The sequence below is a fragment of the Scomber japonicus genome, chromosome 12, assembly GCF_027409825.1.
Source record: "Scomber japonicus isolate fScoJap1 chromosome 12, fScoJap1.pri, whole genome shotgun sequence".
NCBI classification, from domain to species: domain Eukaryota; kingdom Metazoa; phylum Chordata; class Actinopteri; order Scombriformes; family Scombridae; genus Scomber; species Scomber japonicus.
In genome coordinates this window covers 4,065,352-4,083,849 of record NC_070589.1, presented here as the reverse complement: position 1 = coordinate 4,083,849, position 18,498 = coordinate 4,065,352, and the positions used below count along the sequence as shown (strand labels likewise).

Sequence of the window (18,498 nt, the reverse complement as noted above, 5' to 3'; positions counted from 1 at the left end):
TTACAAACAGTTAGTATATGCTCACTAGAATTTAAAATGTTTCAAATATTAACCCTTACATACTGTTAATTTCAGAAGCACAAATCATTCAAGAATACTCTATCAGTCATTATTAATATGATGGTTGAACATTACATAACACTGGAGAACATAATGCTTTTAATCAGTGATATTACATTTAAATGAACAGTATTTTTGAACAGTGTTTGTTGACGATTTTTGAATAGTCAAACACTCAACAAAAATCGTCCCAAAAGCATTTGTAGAAGTTGAAATATTTTTGTCATGAGGATGAATCATCACATTTCTGGCTAAAAGAAATGTTTTTGAGGGGCTCCAGACTACTATCATAACACACTGGAATCTGTACAGTCCAGTGAATTCAGTTATATTGCATTGTGGGTAATGTAGGCAGCAGGTTTTCATAAGTAAGAATTTGTGGAATCAGTAGCTGAAGATTCATATTTGTCTAAATACACTGCTCAAAAAATGAAGGGAACACTTGATCTTCACAGTATAACAGCAAGTCAGTTAAACTTCAGGGATACCAATCTGTACATTTAGGAAGCTCAAATGATTGTGAAACAGTTTCAGCTGCTTTGGTGCAAATTAAAGTGACAACCGGTGCAATGGAGAGGCAAACGCAAGACACCCCCTAAAAAGGGAATGGTTTTACATGTGTTTGACACAGACTGATGTTCTGCTAGTGTCTTTGTCACTAATGGTAGCATGAGGCGCTACCTGCAGCCCAATCAGGTTGCGCAAGTAATCCAGCTCCTCCAGGATGGCGCATCCATACATGGGGTCGCAAGATGGTTTGCTGTGTCTCTCAGCACAGTCTCAAGAGCAGGGAGGAGACACCAGAAGAGCCAAACAGGGCCGTAAAAGGACATCAACCCAGCAGCAGGACCACTATCTGCTCCTTTGTGTGAGGGGGAATAGGAGGAGCACTGTCAGAACCCTACAAAAACAGACTCCATGAGGGGGGCATGACGGCCCCGTGTCCTCTAGTGGGACCTGTGGGACCTCACAGCCCAGCACCGTGCGGCTTGATTGCGCTAGAGAACACCATTTGTCAGGTCCGCCAATGGCGTTCTGTTCTCTTCACAGATGAGAGGAGGTTCACACTGAGCACATGTGACAGGCCTGAAAGAGTCTGGAGACGCTCCGATGAACGTTATGCCGCTGGAACATCATCCAGCAGGACCGGTTTGGTGGGGGGGTCAGTGATGGTCTGGGGGGGCATGTCGTTGGCCCTCATGTTCCCCTGACCTAAATCCAACTGGGCACCTATGGGACATTATTTATCACTACATCCAACGCCACCAAGTACCACCACAGAGCTCACTGATGCCCTGATCCAAGTCTGAGAGGAGATCTCACAGGACACCATCCACCATCAGGAGCATGGCCAGGCGTTGTCAGGAGTGCATACAGAGACACAGGAGCCATACACACCACTGAGTCACATTATGAGTTGCCATGATGAACTTCACACAAGTTGGATCAGCTGTTATTTCAATTTTTCACTTTGATATTTGGTGTGATTTTGAATCCAGTCCTCAGTTGATGATTCTGGATTCTACTGAGCATTGTCACATCATTTTGTTCTCAACTAATTATACAATGTAAAGATTTTACATTTGAATAATTCGTTCATCGAGATCCAATGTGTGATTTAAGTGGTTCCTGATTTTTTTTGAGCAATGAAAAACATGTTTTGACATTCTTGAAACACAAACAACAAACACTCATTCAAAACTATCATACATGTCATTGCAGAGCACATTTACACCTAATACTATGTGTTTCATCCTGAACTCTTGTTAATGGCTCAGACTGAACAAACATCTGGAAGCCAGATGTTAAACATCATTACACCTGGTTAACATTTGGTTGCTGCTTCACCTGAGTATTTACATGCATCCACCTGCTTGTCACTGCAGAGTTATTGCATGTATTTGTATGAAAATGAGTACTTTTTATGTGTCTTAAATAAATGATGTTTTGTGTAGATATTGGCATGAAGAGTAGTGATTCCTTCAGGCACAGTGATTTGTGCATGACGTTAAACTGAAATCATAAAACATTTAAATGACTTGCTTTTATCCACTGTAAATAATACTGTGTCTTGTAAGGCTCTGTTGGACTTCAGCTCTCTGCAGCTGCACAGCTGTGAGACCTGCTCCATGTTCCTGAGCCTCATCCAGAAACAACAATAGCACCACAGCATACAGAATCAACACAATCATCTCACTGCTGCCTCCACATATGTGCTCATGTCACAGGAGTAAAGACTACAGATCCCAGCTGTGTGCCAGAATACACTGTACATCTTCTGTCTCGCTCAAATCAGGCTGGAACATTTGATCACACATCAAGGACAGAACAGAAACTGATATAGCTCAACAAATGGTCCTCAGCTTTTAATTTCTGTTCCCACTTGCCAAAATACATTCTGGATGATTTGGTTTTTCCCTTCTTGGCAGAAGCACAAGCCTGAAGGGGGAAGCCTGACTGGATGAGGCCACACCACAAACAGGTGTAACCTTCATGAAGCTGACATCAGCTGCAGAGGCAGACCTTGATATAGTGAGTTGGAGCAGCTCTGCAACTCTCCTGTCCTCCCTGCTCTCTACTCAACATTTGGCTGTAGAGTGCTTTTTTTAAATGTATAAATATACACACGACGTCATGTTTAAGGCCTCTGGTATCTCACTTCAAACTAAAAAAGGGCAAGAGGGGTTTAAAGGACCATACCAGTGTTTTACTTTACAGCTGCACAATGGATATGAAAACTGTTATCTTGAATCCACAGCTATTTGACATCCATGTATTTTAAACCCATATTTACTTTAGTACACTGTATTTACTGTCTGTTTTATCTGAGTAGAATGAATTTGATATTCTATGTAGTAGTTCCCTCATAAAGTCCCACAGTGGAGAAAAAAAACTGTCCAGATATTGTCCATTGCAATATTGTCATGGCCGCTTTCTGCCATAATGATCCCATAATGTACCATTTTTGTTAATAAAGGGGACAAATTCAGCTTTTTATACTGTTATGATGTCAGCTATCAACGTTCCCAAATTTGAAGTGAACGTATGTCAAAGTTCTCCTTTCACGTTAAAACTCGGGTCTTCAACTTGCTCTGAATGCTTCATTTATGATGTCAGCTCATCATACATATCCATAAGCAGCTGTCTTTTCTGCAGTATTGGTTGACAAGATTTAGTTGTTTGCGTCATCCACTCTCATATTTCATATCATATTCTGACTCAAACATGCACAAATGTATTTGAGAAGTTGACATTTGGAGTAAAGACTCACTACTATAGTTTGTTTCATGGTTTGTTGTCGTAGTCTTCAGAGCTGGCAGAGGTTTCCCCAGAGGCTGCTCCTCAGAGCTGGCCAATCACAACAGACTGAAAGTATGGACCTGGAAATGAGCCTAATATGTTCCTTTTAAGGGAAAAACTAAGCTTTCATTGTTGTAACTCCTCCTTGTGTGTAAATTCTCTGTGTCTCAATACAAACAAACTGCAGTAACTGATGAAGGGAATATAGCTATTACTAGTTCCCATCTCCTATCCCTGGTTAAGACAGATATTCATTTTACATACAAAACCAATAATGATAAAAAGGAAAAGAAAAAAGAAAATATTTAAACCATCTTATATACAATGACAACATATAGTACATTATAAAATATGTTGCTTCTCTATAAGTCTTATGAAGTCAGGCAAGTTAGTAACATGGTGTAACTGGTGTAAAAGTTGGGTACATTGGCACTGACAACACACACACACACACACACACACACACACACACACACACACACACACACACACAGAGTTGTTTTTATTTATGTTTGACACTGTTTATTATTTATTGCTGGTGTTGTTTATGCACCAAAAACACTGCATATTATTTTCTATTGCTACTATACATAGTTATAACAATGCTGACATATTTATCAACTGAAGAAAACATTATACACAAAGCAGACAACTTATGTTTCACAGGAAGTTATAGTCCTCTTCTTCACTCTGCCTTCACCTGTGTGGAAAAGAAATATAGTTCTATATGTGGCCATGAAGATTGTCTCAAATATCTATTTTTACATACTTTATCATTTTATGATGCATTCAGTGTGATGGTGTGATTTTCTGCTTTTTACTAGTTGATAGTAGTTATGAGCTTTCCATGTGGAAGAAGTGTTTTTGTATATTTGCTGATATACATGCTCGCCTCTGTTCAGTACAGCTTTTTTTTTCTTTTTTCTTTTTTCAATTCTGAGGAAGAGGGGGCAGGCTGTACTCAGTCACCTCAGGACTGTTCACCAGGATGAAGACTGTTCACCAGGATGAAGAGCATCTAAACAGCCCGAGCGCAGCTGCAGAATAAAGCAGGAGATAAACAGGACACAGACAGCAAAGACGTGAAAACACTATTGTGTGTGTTTGACGGATATTCCAAAAGGTGAAATCAACATGAGAGACGTTTATTTTCTCTCCTGCGCAGTCCTGCTGTGCGGAGTTAACGGACAGTTTATAAACTCCACGGAGTCTCCAGAACAATTACAACAACTCTCCGACTCCACTTTAATTTCTGAACATGAGAGCAACCCGTCTCCTGGTGTCCGCACAGCGCGGAGGAAACGCTTCATCAGTCAGAGAGACATGGTGGCCATCCTGGATTATCATAACCAAGTCAGAGCCAGCGTCTTCCCACCTGCTGCTAACATGGAGTATATGGTGAGAGAAGACGTCATCCTATTCATATTTTGCATGTCATTATATTTCAGAAAAAATCTAATGAAATAAATAATAAAGTTACTTTAGTGTGATGTAACAAGATCTACTATGTAAATCAATGCGCAAACAAAATGCAAACAAGGACAAAAGTTAAAGGATAGTGGCCACATTTTTATTTTATATAATAAAGAACAGTTGTAATGAAGTTGACAAAAAAGGGGTTGTAGAACCTGATAATGTAATAATTTCCCGCTAATGTTATAACTCCTAATAATGTAATAAAAACTCTCATAATAAAAAAAATAATAATGTTATTACTATATTGTGAAATTATTACATCATTGGGTTCTGCAAAAATAAGGTTAACCCAATAATGTAATAACCTCCTGCTAATGTAATAATGTATTACATCATTGGTACAGATTGGGAAATGCACTTTGTTACATTATCAGGAAGTTAAGACATTATCATGTTTTATTACATTATTGGGAGGTTTATTACATTATGGTTAATTATTACATTATCAGCTTCTACAGGGGTCAGTGACTTTAATGTTTTGTCTTAATGTCAACATTAACAATCAATCATTAACATCAAATTGTGTTTTTAGTTTGTGTAAAAAAATAAATAAATAAATAAATAAAAAAAATATATATATAATTATACTTTTCTGCAATAAGGCCTCAGATCAGTATTTCTTAGAATATGCTTCAACTCCAACCAGATGGACTTAGATATTGTTATTTCTGATGTGCAACAACATTAATAGCCATTAATAACCTGCATAGAACAGGCCCAGATGGTTAAAAGAGGAGTTCTGATTGATAGTAAAGCTCCTTGCTTTGTTTGACCAGCTTTAATGTTATGCTTGAACACAGTAAAACAAGTTCACCCTGGAACACTTGCAAACACTGTGAGTAGTTAGCAATTGCAATATGTGTTTGGTAGGAATTGACTGATGCTTTTTTGTTTGGCCTCTGGAAAGGCGTCGTCACTGTTGGGTCATTCCACTGTTGTGTTTGGAGGCTCTGCACTGTGTTGCTGCCTGTGAGCTGTCAGTTAGCTTCTTGCCGCTGTCTGTGGTGCTGATTTAATGAGCACACTGTGACATCGAAAATAAATAAATCATCCAAATTGTGTTTATTAAGTGTTCTCATCACTATTCAGGTACTTTTGTGTAGACGGCTGCTGGAGAAGCTGCACTGATTTCCCTCGCTGTCTAAACTTTGTGTCAACAGCAGTGAATTCTCCCTCCAAATAAATCAACTGTCAAACTTTATGAGGATATTTTGGTCAATTGCCTGTTGGAGGATATTTGAACACATTTAAATCTTTTCTTGAAGCCTGGAAAAAGTGTCTTTTATTTATATTTTCAAAATTAATCTACAGTTAGTTTTTCTTTTCTTATGGTTAACATAGTTATTATTCCTAGATGATAGGAAATCCCTTTATTATTCCCACCCCTCTCCAGGCACAAAAAAAGTTACCAATATTTAAACAAAACAAAAATAAAGTAAGTAAAGTCAATTTTACATGGGTAGTAGTGGCTGCAACACAGTAGCACATTAAAATATGTAATAGTTATGTGTATGTATTAGTATTATTAGTATCACAGTCATGTTTTTGTTTGTTTACTTTTTCATTGTCATTCAAGTTTTTGTCCGTGAAAACAAACAAGTATCTGACATTAATAATTATGTAACTCTGGGACTCCACTAGAGTAGCTTTGCATCATTTACAGTTCAAAAAATGATCTTATACTAGTCCTTTATGTAGCCACTCAGTTCAGCCTCTGTCTCTAACAGGCAGTGTTTGCAGTCTCCTGTCTCTTTAGGGCCACCTCATGATGAGCCCACTCTGTTCTGATTGGTCAACCCAACAATGCAAATGGAAAAACATTGAATTTCTGCTTTAGTGCTTCATATTAAAAGCTTTTAAATTATTTCATTGTGAAGAATTTAAAGGAAATTCAATGTTTTCCTCACCCAATTAGCAGAATTGTATTGCCTTCAGTAAAAAAGTTCACTAACAAAGATGACACCAACTTAGATATGAGTTTAAGTATTTATTATGTGGAAGGAAAAGAGGTCAAGGGATAGGGTCGAAGGGTGGGGATGAGGGGTTAGGGTCGAGGGGTCGTAGGGTTGGGAGGAAGAAGTGAGGATCTAGGGAATGGGGGAAGGGATGGGGGGGGAGAGAAGGAAAGAGAGGTGTAGAGTGTAGTGTGGATGCAAGTTGAAACCAGGTGTCAGGTTGATGAGGAGACGCTGGATGCAGTACCCGTCTTCTAGTTGGGTGAGTGGAGGGAACCGGGGCCAGGATGAGACTCTGGGTGGGGGAGCTGTCCAAAGGTCCAGTCGGATATTTTCGAAGCTGGCTGGCGGTCTGAAAGTTGGTGGCAGAGCAGCGGCTGGTCGTGGTAACTCGTGGTGACCTTGACTCGTGGTGACCTTGACTGCTGGACCTCGAGCGGGATGGAGAGGGGCGGAAGGGAAAGGGGGCAGTGGCTCCAGATCACCAGAAGCAGGATCTTCCCCTGGAGACTTGAGAGGTGATTGCCTGATGACGGTGGCGCTGTTGGAGGAAAAGGGGCCGAGGGCTCCGGGGAGCTGGGATGACTGAGCGTGACCGTGGTATGTTTGAAATGAGACAAAGGGGGGTAGAGCGGATAGGGTGTGACTTAAGTACTGCTTGTGCAGAAATTGAGTAGGTATGAGGCGTGGTCTCCGTTCCTGAACTTTGTTATAAAACTGGAGATATTTGGAGCTCTTTGTCCATGCAATCAGTTAGAAATAATGCAGGGAGGAACAATATTGAGCACACCTCAAACAGGGGTGAAAGTAGAAAAAAACTGTTGGAGTGTTCAGAGTATTCTAAATCCAGTGCTCTTTGCTCACAGGGGTTACTTCTACATATGTACTTCATTATTTGACACTTCGGCTATGTTTTAATATGAACATCCGACAATGTAACATTATATGTATATGATATAAAATCATAATAGTTCCTCTATAAAATATGTTTTGATAACATTTCTAATGAGAAGTGTGCATTTCTTTTAATTATTTCCATTCACTAATTGTATATGAGATTTTTTCACGCTTTCTATAGTTGGTATGGTGGTTGCTATGGATCCTGCTATTGCTGAAAAGAAGCATTGCACATTCTTTGAATCATCTTCGTGTTGTGTAATTTTCTGAGATGTTGTATAATATTTTGTAACTATATGATGAGGTTCTTTCAATAAAAATAAATATTTTAGAGCACCTTAGGAAATAATTGAATTTCAAATCCAGAATTTGAAGTATTGCAATTTGCCTGGATGGACCCACCTGTAAGTATTTCCCTCACTCTCACAGTGTTAAGGTTAAGGTAATTATGTGTTTAACATTTCTCAACACAAAAACATGAAAGTGTCCTTGATAGCACAATAACACAATCTTAATGTTAACGCCATCTATTTTAATTAGTTCTTCTTTGATTCTGAGAAATAAAGTTTTTGATAGCAGAAGGCTACAGAGGACTTGGTATGGTTGACTAATGTTCTAGGTTGCCTGCCATCAGTGAGCTTCACTGCAGTTAGAAATAGCTGCCAATTGACTAAAAATCAACTTCTCAAATACTTCAGTTGTAGCGCAAATAATAGAAATTGGTCTATAATTATTAGTATCTAGTGGATCTACTCCTTTATGAAGTGGAATAACTTTTGCACATTACCAGAGTATGACATGTGCGTGCATGAGGTGCATCTGCAGGTGTCTATTTCAACTGGAACATTTCTCCATACAACAGGTGTGGGACAATGATTTGGCCAGGACAGCAGAAGCCTGGGCTGCTACCTGTCTGTGGGAACATGGACCAGCTTATCTGCTGCAGTTCTATGGACAGAACCTGTCTGTCAGGACAGGAGGGTAGGTGCAACACACACCTGAAACCTGGTCTTAAGTCACTCCTGCATACTTGTCTGAAGCCTGAACATTAGATCAAATTCTAAAGGCATGCCTCAGACAAACCTCTGTTCATCATCTACCACAGCTATCAATCCATCCTGCAGCTGGTCAAGCCTTGGTATGATGAGGTCAATGACTATGTGTTCCCTTACCCTCGCTACTGCAACCCTAGCTGCCCCCTGATCTGCTACGGACCCATGTGTACACACTACACACAGGTAGGGAAAGCACCATCTCTGCCTTCTGGATAGTGAGTATGTGTCTGAGGACAGACAGGTTTCAGTGGTCATAACTTCATACTTTTATGTTCATGCCGCTCTCAATTTCAACTAAGCCACACAGAACATTACATCTTGTAGTTTTATCTCATTCCTGCTAGATTCTCAGGAGAGTGTCAGAAACATATCCCAACAGTTTTCATATAATATAATCAAATTCAGACAAGTTGAATGAACGTTGAGGAAGGGATAAGGGAATGGGGGAATTTAATTCTCTAGAAGTTGTCTTTGCCAGGAGTAATTCCTCCTGTGTTTGGCCCCCAATACGCTCCATCTTATACACAAGAGTCTACAGCTAGTGGCTCTCTGAGGCTGTACTTATAGACAGTAGAGCTTTCAGCATCATGAGTTGTGAGGGGGTTGCATGTGTCCGACCCAAATAGAGAATTTTAAACTTGTTTTTACTTGTTTTATTGTCTTTGTGGCTCAGGAGGTAGAGCGGCTCATCCACCAATTGGAAGATCTGTGGTTCAATTCTTGGCTCCTTCAGTCCACATGTTGATGTGTCATTGGGCAAGATACTTAACCCCAAACTGCTCCCGTTGCTGCAGTGTATGAACAGTGTGTGAATGTGTGAATGTGACTTGTAGTATAAAAGCACTTTGAGTGGTCATAATGACTAGAAAAGTGCTATATACAGGTACAGTTCATTAAACATTTGTCAGCAAAAAAATCCTCACTACACAGTGATGACCACCTGCTGCTTTTATACAGCTGAGCCCTGGAGCTGCATACCATGATATGAAGAAGCTAAATTACAAGAGGCAAACTGACTATGATTCACATGTACTGGTTTATAGATAGATAGATAGATAGATATATGGCTGCATCGGGACATCCTCGATACTTTGTGTGGTTCTCCTTCCTTTGCTCTGATTGAACTGAGACATACAGGAAAAACAGGCATGACAGCATCTGTTTTTCTTATTATCAAAACATTTTGCCGATAGTGGTTGGTATGATAGACACTATGTACAACTGAGATTGGATTGCTTTGATCAAATATTATGATGATGTTAAACATACTTTCATTAGCAGATGAAGACCTCCACAGTCTGGTCCTGACCCAAACTTCCAGCTCAGTTGTTTTTCCCATTAGAGATCCTCTATGATGGTGTCATAGATGGCTGCTTTGGTACAGTGACCAGATGTCCCGGTTTGTCTGGGACTGCCTGGAAGTCCTGACAAATATCTGTAGAACACTCAAAGGTCCCGGTTTTCAACATTCACCTCCAAATTTTCATGGTTTTCAGCACAATTAAAATAAGAATTATAAGAATTATATTAGCCAAGACTGAGAAGGTATTATCCTGTAGTGATGGAGGAAAGACTTGATTTGATGGGAGCAGCATTCTAGTAGTAGTTTGCAGACCAAAGTGATGTCTAAACTGTCTCAAAATTCTTAAACAGCAGGCCAAAATCACATTTTATGTGTACAAAGAAGCAAACGAAGGCAGAGGTGAGCACAACAAAGACTTCAATGTTACCCGATGAGTAAAGCTGGCTTCAACAACAAGCCATGTTGGGGGAAACTAGGTCTACTTTGCAGTGGAAATGGGCAGTTATTTGTTAAATCGATGCCCTATGACTAGAAAACTGAGAAAAAGGCATATGGGGGAATCCTACAACAACCAGAATGTGGTCTTGATAGCAACAAAATGAGATGGAGGAGTTAGCGGGAGATTGTGCATAATTTGAATGTATCACTGTTTACTGTTACGCTGGTTTAAATAGAATCTGGAATGGAATAGTTGACTTTTGACTATGGACTGGACTTGGTAATGGTAGAAGGTAAGCATGTTGGTGGATGGCCTGTGCCTGTGAAGGAGAGAGATGGGAGATGTAGGTAGCATGGAGTTGAGTGAAGAGGAGGTATAGAAATGATAGAGGAGGATATGAATGGCAAAAGGTGGGAAGGCTGGTATGGGGTGGTATACAATTTGAGGTTCCCTTAATGTTGTGGTGAGGTTTGAGGTAGAAAGTGGTGTAAAGAAAATTGACCCTCTGGGTGACTTTTGCAGATACAAAGTAAGCTGGGCAGCTGTGGTGATTCCCAGTCACTAAGTTGGGATCAGTAAGAACATCAGATTGTTTGAGTGCTTATGCAGTTGAGTTAATTTCAATTCTTTTAGCATTGTAGCGGGTAGAAGTGAGGACAAAAACAAAATACTCATCTGTAGTGATTCAGCATCAGCAGTGTCAAGCATTAAAACAGCAGGCAATGATCAGTTGGTTAGCCAGTCAGGGAAAAGACAAGTTCATGTGGGCACCGGCTCAATTGGAAAATAAAAAGTCAGACAAGCAAGCAAAGGAGACTTCAAAATTTCTATGTATTGACTTGTGTTTTATAACTGCCTGCAAACCAGACAGAAGGGGTTCAATAAAACTGAACGGTCCAACACAGCTGATAAGCTACAATAGCTTCCTCCATTTTGGACTCTTGACTGGCTCTCTATCCCCTCAAAGAGTGGATATCAGTGTTAAACTGCCAAAATCAGAGGGGAAAAAGCATAGTGTGAAGAGATAATATTTAGGCAGTGGCAACAGTATTCAGACAATGCAGGGAAAGGAAGACATTTATATTGAATACATAATAAACTAGGAGTAAAAACAATTAGTAGAAATGACAGAAAAGAACAAGTAATTGTTAGCAGGTTAAGAATTGGTCATAGCAATCTGAAAAGCACACTATTCGTTATTGGAAAACAACCAACTGGCCACTGTGATGAGTGTAGAGAGGGAGACAGTGAAGCATGTCATGATTTCATGCAGAAAATATGAGGAAGAGACAAGAAGAATGATGACAGGTCTATACAGGATGGGGGAGTGGAGGTGAGGATTTAAGATTTGATTGAATGTGTGGACACAGTGAAGGGAAGGAGGTTTGTGTTTGCTTTCTTGAGAGAAAGTAGATAAATTAGGAGACTTGGACAATAGTGACAGTAGGAGGCAGTAATGCAAGTCAAAGGATGCCAACTGCCATAAAAGGCCAACGAAGAAGAACCAAAATGCATTACGTGTGTCTCATCCAGTCAGCTCCTGACTGACTCGACTGTCTTAGCATTAATATACTTTGTCCCCAGTTCAACCCCTCCGTGATGTTGATATGGATGTTAATAATGAGGAACACAAACCTACACTTAATGTCTCCATAAAAGAAAAGTAAATGTAATTTCACAGTTCATTGATGTCCAGATTCAAGTTTGATGAACACAAACTAAAACTTGATGCCGTCTATGTGTTGACGTTACAGTTCTCAGACATTGTGTTCATTGTTTATCTGTTTATCTTTGTTTTTTAATAATCAGGTTTTAGTTACATATCCTCCCCTCCTAATACATGTTTCTTTTCACCACCACACCAGACCACAGTTGGTCAAACTGCAGTAAATCTCCCTAAAGGTTTTTACTGTGAGGTAGCTACAGGAATGTCTGTCCTAAAACAATAGTCATGTGCCCTTATAAACACTAAAATAGTTTTTTCTTTCTATTATTATCCCTCTTGTTCATACTGACTCTTAGAACATCCCTTCATGATAGAGGACAAAATCCACAGTCCTCCTTCTGGGAAAAAAAAAATGTAAATGTTGATCTGAAGCTTCAATCGTCCAAATTAGTCAAATCTTCATCTTCTATGTTTCAACGTTACAGTGTTTTTAGTAGAAAAGTCTTTTTGTTACTATACTTCCACCACAGCTCAACAGGAAACACTAAGAGGGAATTTGATGGTAAAAAGACTGTAAATGTGTCAGATATCACTTGATATGACTCACACTGCTGAAGCTCAATAGAAGCTGATCATCTACTTTTAAATGACTGAGTGGACACACTGTGGATTTAGTCCTCCATCACTTCCATTGAAAGTACATTTGAAGGAGATCTTTTAATAGTCAGTATGAACAGGAGGAATGATTGCAGAGAGGAAAACCTGTTTCACTATTCATATTCACATGGCTGCTGTTTTAAGACACAATTGACAAAACTGTGACCCTGTCCTTTAAATACTGTAAATACTGCAAGAGATGAATGATAAGAAGCAGCAGCCACAGTGAATTTGGTTTGATAGAAGTGTCAGGCACTGATAACAACCAAATGACTTCAAGACAAACATGTACTATTTTATTTCTGTTGTATGATGTTCATACTCATTCACTGCTAACATTTACTTGCTTTTTTAAACTTTTTTTGTCAAAAGCTTCTGTCTCCATTCCCTTGGAAAACAGCTTCATAGACAACCACATTTTGTTATCTGATTGAATATTAATCAATAGATGCTTGTACCAGACTGAACCTTTTCCTTTATTTCAGATGGTGTGGGCATCCACTAACAGAGTGGGCTGTGCAGTGCAGACTTGCTACAACATGTTTGTGTGGGGAGTTGTGTGGAGAGAAGCCACCTTCCTCGTCTGCAACTACTCTCCCAAGTATGAGATCACACCGACATGTATTTGTGTGAGGTTCATGCACAGAACACACATGACTGTGACAAGGACATGTCTGTTTCAGATCCATCTGTGCTGGTCAGATTTTCAGGGATTCAGATTCAACTTATTATCAGCAGCTGCCGAGCCTGGAGTAGAATATGATGTCAATTCCCATTGAGGAGTGATTAGTTCCTGCCGTGACAATGACATCATTTTCACAACTCCTACTAAGAATGTTTCGCCATAGTGAGGACAGATTTTCCTACAGTGTTGTTGTTATGATAGTGATGTTTAAGATGGCAGCAGTGGAGATAATGACATAAACTGACACCAGTGGCAATATTGGCCTTGAATATAGCAGCTGTCATGCTTACAAAATATGAAAACTATCAAGCAGCTGTCACATTCGCTCATACACACAAAACAGGTGTTTTGCTAGAAGCTTGGTGACATAGTGACTTCTCACAGGGTTTGTTTTTGAATTGCTGTAGCAGGCAAGCTAATAGCTAGCTCACTTATTAGTCTCAGTTAGGGCTGGGTATCGCTACTGAAATAAATGGATACCAAGTAGTATTGAAACGTCTCCTGTCAAACGATACCTGCAGTCAATCCTTTTGCACCCAGAACTAGAAAATATGACTATTTGTATGGACTTGCTCACAACCAATCAGTGCAAGCGTTCTTCGATTTAATGGGACATGTGATTGGCTCGCTGCCAAAGCAGCTACAACCTGTCTGTGGTGGTGAAGTCGTGGTGAATTTGAGTTAGCATGCTTAGCAAGATGCCACCTAAATGCTCTAAAGTGTGTCTACACACACCTGTTAAGCGCCGTCCACACTGAGAACAATAACTATAACAATAACTATAAATATATAGTTTTAAATGTCGATAACAATTCTGGCTGTCAATCAAAATCCTTATTTATTTATTTATTTATTTATTTATTTAAATGCAGCTTTGATCCTCTCTCACTATGGACTGACACGCTGTAAACTGGAGCAGGATGACAGAGGTGATTTATTTAGAGATGTATTTATTATTACAAAGATGCTGGAACTTTTTCTTAGCAGATCTTTGTAAGCAGATCTCATACTGTGTGTCACTGCTGCAGCGGTGCACTTTTACACTCCGTGCTTCAACATCTGCTGTGTGTCAGTTTGGTCTGTAAATACTGAAACATCACAGCAACTAGTGTCTGAAATACTTCTGATCAACACACTGAATCAGCACACACCTCTGAATTCTTCCATACAATGTACAGCAGTACGTTAGGTAATGATAGGCTAACAGACTTGTTTGCTATTTAACTTAGCTTAGTCATAAACAGGACAATAAGTTAACGCTGTTAACAAGGTTTTGTTGTACCATACTCATGTCTTATAATCATTTCTCTTTCATGGAACAGCTATTACTCTGACAAAGGAGGTTCAATAAAACTGAGTGCACAGCCGATAAGCTACAATAGCTTCTTCCATTTTGTTTTTCCATTTTTGTCACAGCACTCCCAGAACTCCCCAAAACTTCCTTCTAAAGTCATTGTTAATCTTTCTAGCTGTAATATGTGCTGTGTAAACACTTTGCTTTACTCTCTGTCCTGCCGTTATTAGAGACATATCTGGACTTCCTTGGACCCCTCCCTCATTCAATAAATGCAGCTAAAATATAAATATTGAATACCCGATTTCAGATCACATTTCAGAAAACTCCTGTCCTTAAATATAAAATAAACCACGTGACACACTGTTTAGAAAGGTTCTGTTTCATGGCTGTGTTTTTACTTACTACAAATCTCTGTGCTGATTTTTGATGAGGCTTTTCTTCTTCTGGACTTCTGGAGCAGAATGACTTTGACTCTCTGTTGGGCAGACACTAAACCTATGCCATCTGTGTAAAGGCCTGTCATGCTTTAATCTCTCTCAACATTTAAGTGAAAATAATTCCATATTGCTGATATTTATGTTCTTTAATTTTCTCCTCAGGGGTAACTGGATCGGAGAGGCTCCGTACAGAGTTGGCGTTCCTTGTTCAGCCTGTCCGTCCAGCTATGGAGGCACCTGCAGCAACAACATGTGCTTTCAAGGTGTCCAGTCCAACTACATGTACTGGTTCAAGTAACAAGTGAGAAAAATGACAATTATGATTGGGAAATGATGGATAACACTGCATGAAACTGGATTACAAAACGTAGAACTGATCATTTCTTATGGGAAAAGACTCACAGCCCAGTGTGTTTTTGGTATTCTTAATGTTTGGACTTGCACACATTTCCACACAGTTATTAAAGGTTGAGTATAAGATGACAAGCAATGTTTCAATGTACTGTCGATGTACTGATGTATCAACGTACTGAGAATGAAGTGTGTTTCAGCGTCACTGTTGGGTGTGATTAGAGGTTTGCTCTGTTGCACATGTAACCACACACACAACAGTGATGTCACAGTGTACTGATACACACTGGAGTAACCTTCATCAACCATGGAAAGTCAGACAATACACACATTTCAGGTGCTTTTAAACTTACTTTTTGTAGCCATTGAAAACCATTTGGCTTGCTGACTTCAAACCAAATCTATGTAATCTATCACTACCCTGTGTGTGTGTGTGTGTGTGTGTGTGTGTGTGTGTGTGTGTGTGTGTGTGTGTGTGTGTGTGTGTGTTTGCGTGTGTGTGCGTGTGTGTGTGTGTGTGTGTGTGTGTGTGTGTGTGTGTGTGTGTGTGTGTGTGTGTGTGTGTGTGTGTGTGTGTAGGCCTGTGTTGGTGATATGTACTCCCTGAAACTCTCTTTTCTGCTCTGTACTTGTAGTAGTAAAATTGTCACACTAGATGGCAGCAAAACGCCATCTGGAGAACATGGAGTGTTCCATAAAAAAAATCTGTAAAAGAATGAGAATAAAATTCAAGGAATAACAACAGCAATAGGGTAAAGCAAAGAGGGGATGCAAAAAAAAAACATAAATCATTTTTTAAAATAATTTCTATATTATAATATTTATAGCTGGAGAGAGATTATATGCAAAAAGTATATTGTTATGCTTTATTTATATAGATAGGGGACAGTTTAAAGGAAAAACCGGTACATGCTTGACCCCTACAATAAGGGGATGTGGTACAGTAGCTCTATTATACTGTGTGAGGCATTTTGCTAGCATGGTTTGGGCCACTTGACCTCTTAGAGGGAAGGGTCACTACAAATGTGTGACATCTCAACCCAAATAAAGCTAAGGAGCATTGAATTGCTGTTCTGGCAGCATGTGTTGGTCCAACACCTTACTAACACACTTTATGTTGTCTTTTTCCTTTCAATTGTCCCCCATCTGTACATATTTCCTGGTATAGACAGGAAACTGACATTTCCTTGTTACTGTATTAGTTTTGAAAGGGGAAAAAAACAAATAAGTACCATGCATATGAAATAATGAAAAAATACATATAATTGCTGACTGAATAAACAATGTGTAGTCAAAGTTTAACCTGTAAGTATAATGTAGATAAAAAGCTGTGCACAAAAAAACTGAATGAAGAAAACATCCATAAGGTGCTCAAACTATAAGTTGCCACTGTTTAGAATGTACATCCACACTGTAGGACATGAGGAGGATATCATCCCACTTTAACTGTTAGATTACTGCACTCTCATTGCAGTCCAGTAATCTTTTCAGGTCTTCAGGTCACATGATTTGTTTTCATTGTTTTCTTGTTTCTGTTTCTTGGTATGTAACGTACCATTTTTTAAATATTATATTTTAAAATAAATGTTATTTGTGTTCTATTAAGTACTGTTTTCTTGCAACTTGGATTTGGTTATTTTTGTTGTTGTTTTTAACCATCTAATATGGTTCATGCAAATATACATTCATTGGCTGGATTATTTTTGGAATTCTAATTTTACACATATCCCTTAATTTGTACCTCAACATTACATTTAAAATTCAGTGGTTCACACCAAACATGGGGATCTTAATGGATTGAAAAAATACTTAAAATGCCTTAATTTATTACAGTTTTTACCCACTGCTTGAACACTATAGACCCATGCTTAGACTAAAGTAACACAACTTGAAGCTTTTGTTACCATACCTCAAACACATGTACCCATACCTTAAACAAAAGCGCTGCTTTGCACTCTAGTTGCAATTCTGCAACACACTTACTCCTTTATGCAACACACTTGGTCCTGCTACTACACTCTATTTCATACATAAGACACTTCGTTCAAAAATGAAATCTCAAGGTGCCATTTGAAAAAACACATGTATCCAAAATACAAAACACATCAGATAATTGCAACCACTCAAATACACACCTGAAGGCACTTACTTGCAAAACTGAACACCAATCAGCCAGCTACAAAAAGCCCTCAGCGAGAGGCAGAGGTAGAGCAAGAGGAAGAGAATGAGGAGGAGGAGGAGGAGGAGGAGGAGGAGGAGGAGGAGGAGGAGGAGGAGGAGGAGGAGGAGGAGGAGGAGGAGGAGGAGGAGGAGGAGGAGGAGGAGGAGGAGGAGGAGGAGCAGCAGCAGCAGCAGCAGCAGCAGCAGGAGCAGCAGGAGCAGGAGCAGCAGGAGCAGCAGCAGGAGCAGGAGCAGGAGCAGGAGCAAGGTACCTCAGTACTACATGGATCCATTCGGAGAGCTACACAGGTACATGTGTGATGGGGTGGGGGTTCTGTATGTGTAGCACTGTAGTAATGTTTTTTTTTTTGTTACAGAGAATCTTGGCCATGGATGGAGCTGCACAGCCTCATAAATTCATTTTCATTGATGAAGCTGGATTCAACCTGAGCAAAACGAGACGACGGGGTCGTAATGTAATTGGCCAAAGGGCAATTGTGCACGTCCCGGGGCAGCGTGGGGGAAATATCACATTGTGTTCTGCCATAAGCCTTCGAGGGCTTCTGCATCATCATGCAAAACTAAGTCCATACAATAGCCAACATATACTCACATTTCTACATGCTCTCCACAATATAGTTGTACAGAACAGACCAGATCAGCCCAGGTTTGTGGTGGTATGGGATAATGTCAGTTTCCATCGGGCTGCTCTGGTCCAAGCCTGGTTCACCAACTACAATCAATTTGAAGTGGTATACTT

The 18,498-nt window shown here is 39.6% G+C and overlaps 1 protein-coding gene across 1 annotated transcript; it reads left to right on the top strand.

The window, feature by feature from the left end:
• Positions 1-989: 989 nt before the first annotated feature.
• LOC128369192 (peptidase inhibitor 15-like) lies at positions 990-15,525 on the top strand. The gene is made up of 6 exons (XM_053330193.1): positions 990-1,209; positions 4,526-4,758; positions 8,551-8,669; positions 8,794-8,926; positions 13,294-13,409; positions 15,390-15,525. The coding sequence occupies exons 1-6, from the start codon at positions 990-992 to the stop codon at positions 15,523-15,525; spliced, it is 957 nt and encodes a 318-aa protein (XP_053186168.1).
• Positions 15,526-18,498: the final 2,973 nt, after the last annotated feature.

Excerpts from the sequence above, each read along its gene's own strand:
- LOC128369192 (XM_053330193.1), top strand. The coding sequence starts at position 990 with ATGACGGCCCCGTGTCCTCTAGTGGGACCTGTGGGACCTCACAGCCCA. Across the intron at positions 8,927-13,293 it reads TGTGTACACACTACACACAG|ATGGTGTGGGCATCCACTAA; the intron begins GTAGGGAAAGCA and ends CCTTTATTTCAG. Across the intron at positions 13,410-15,389 it reads GTCTGCAACTACTCTCCCAA|GGGTAACTGGATCGGAGAGG; the intron begins GTATGAGATCAC and ends TTTTCTCCTCAG.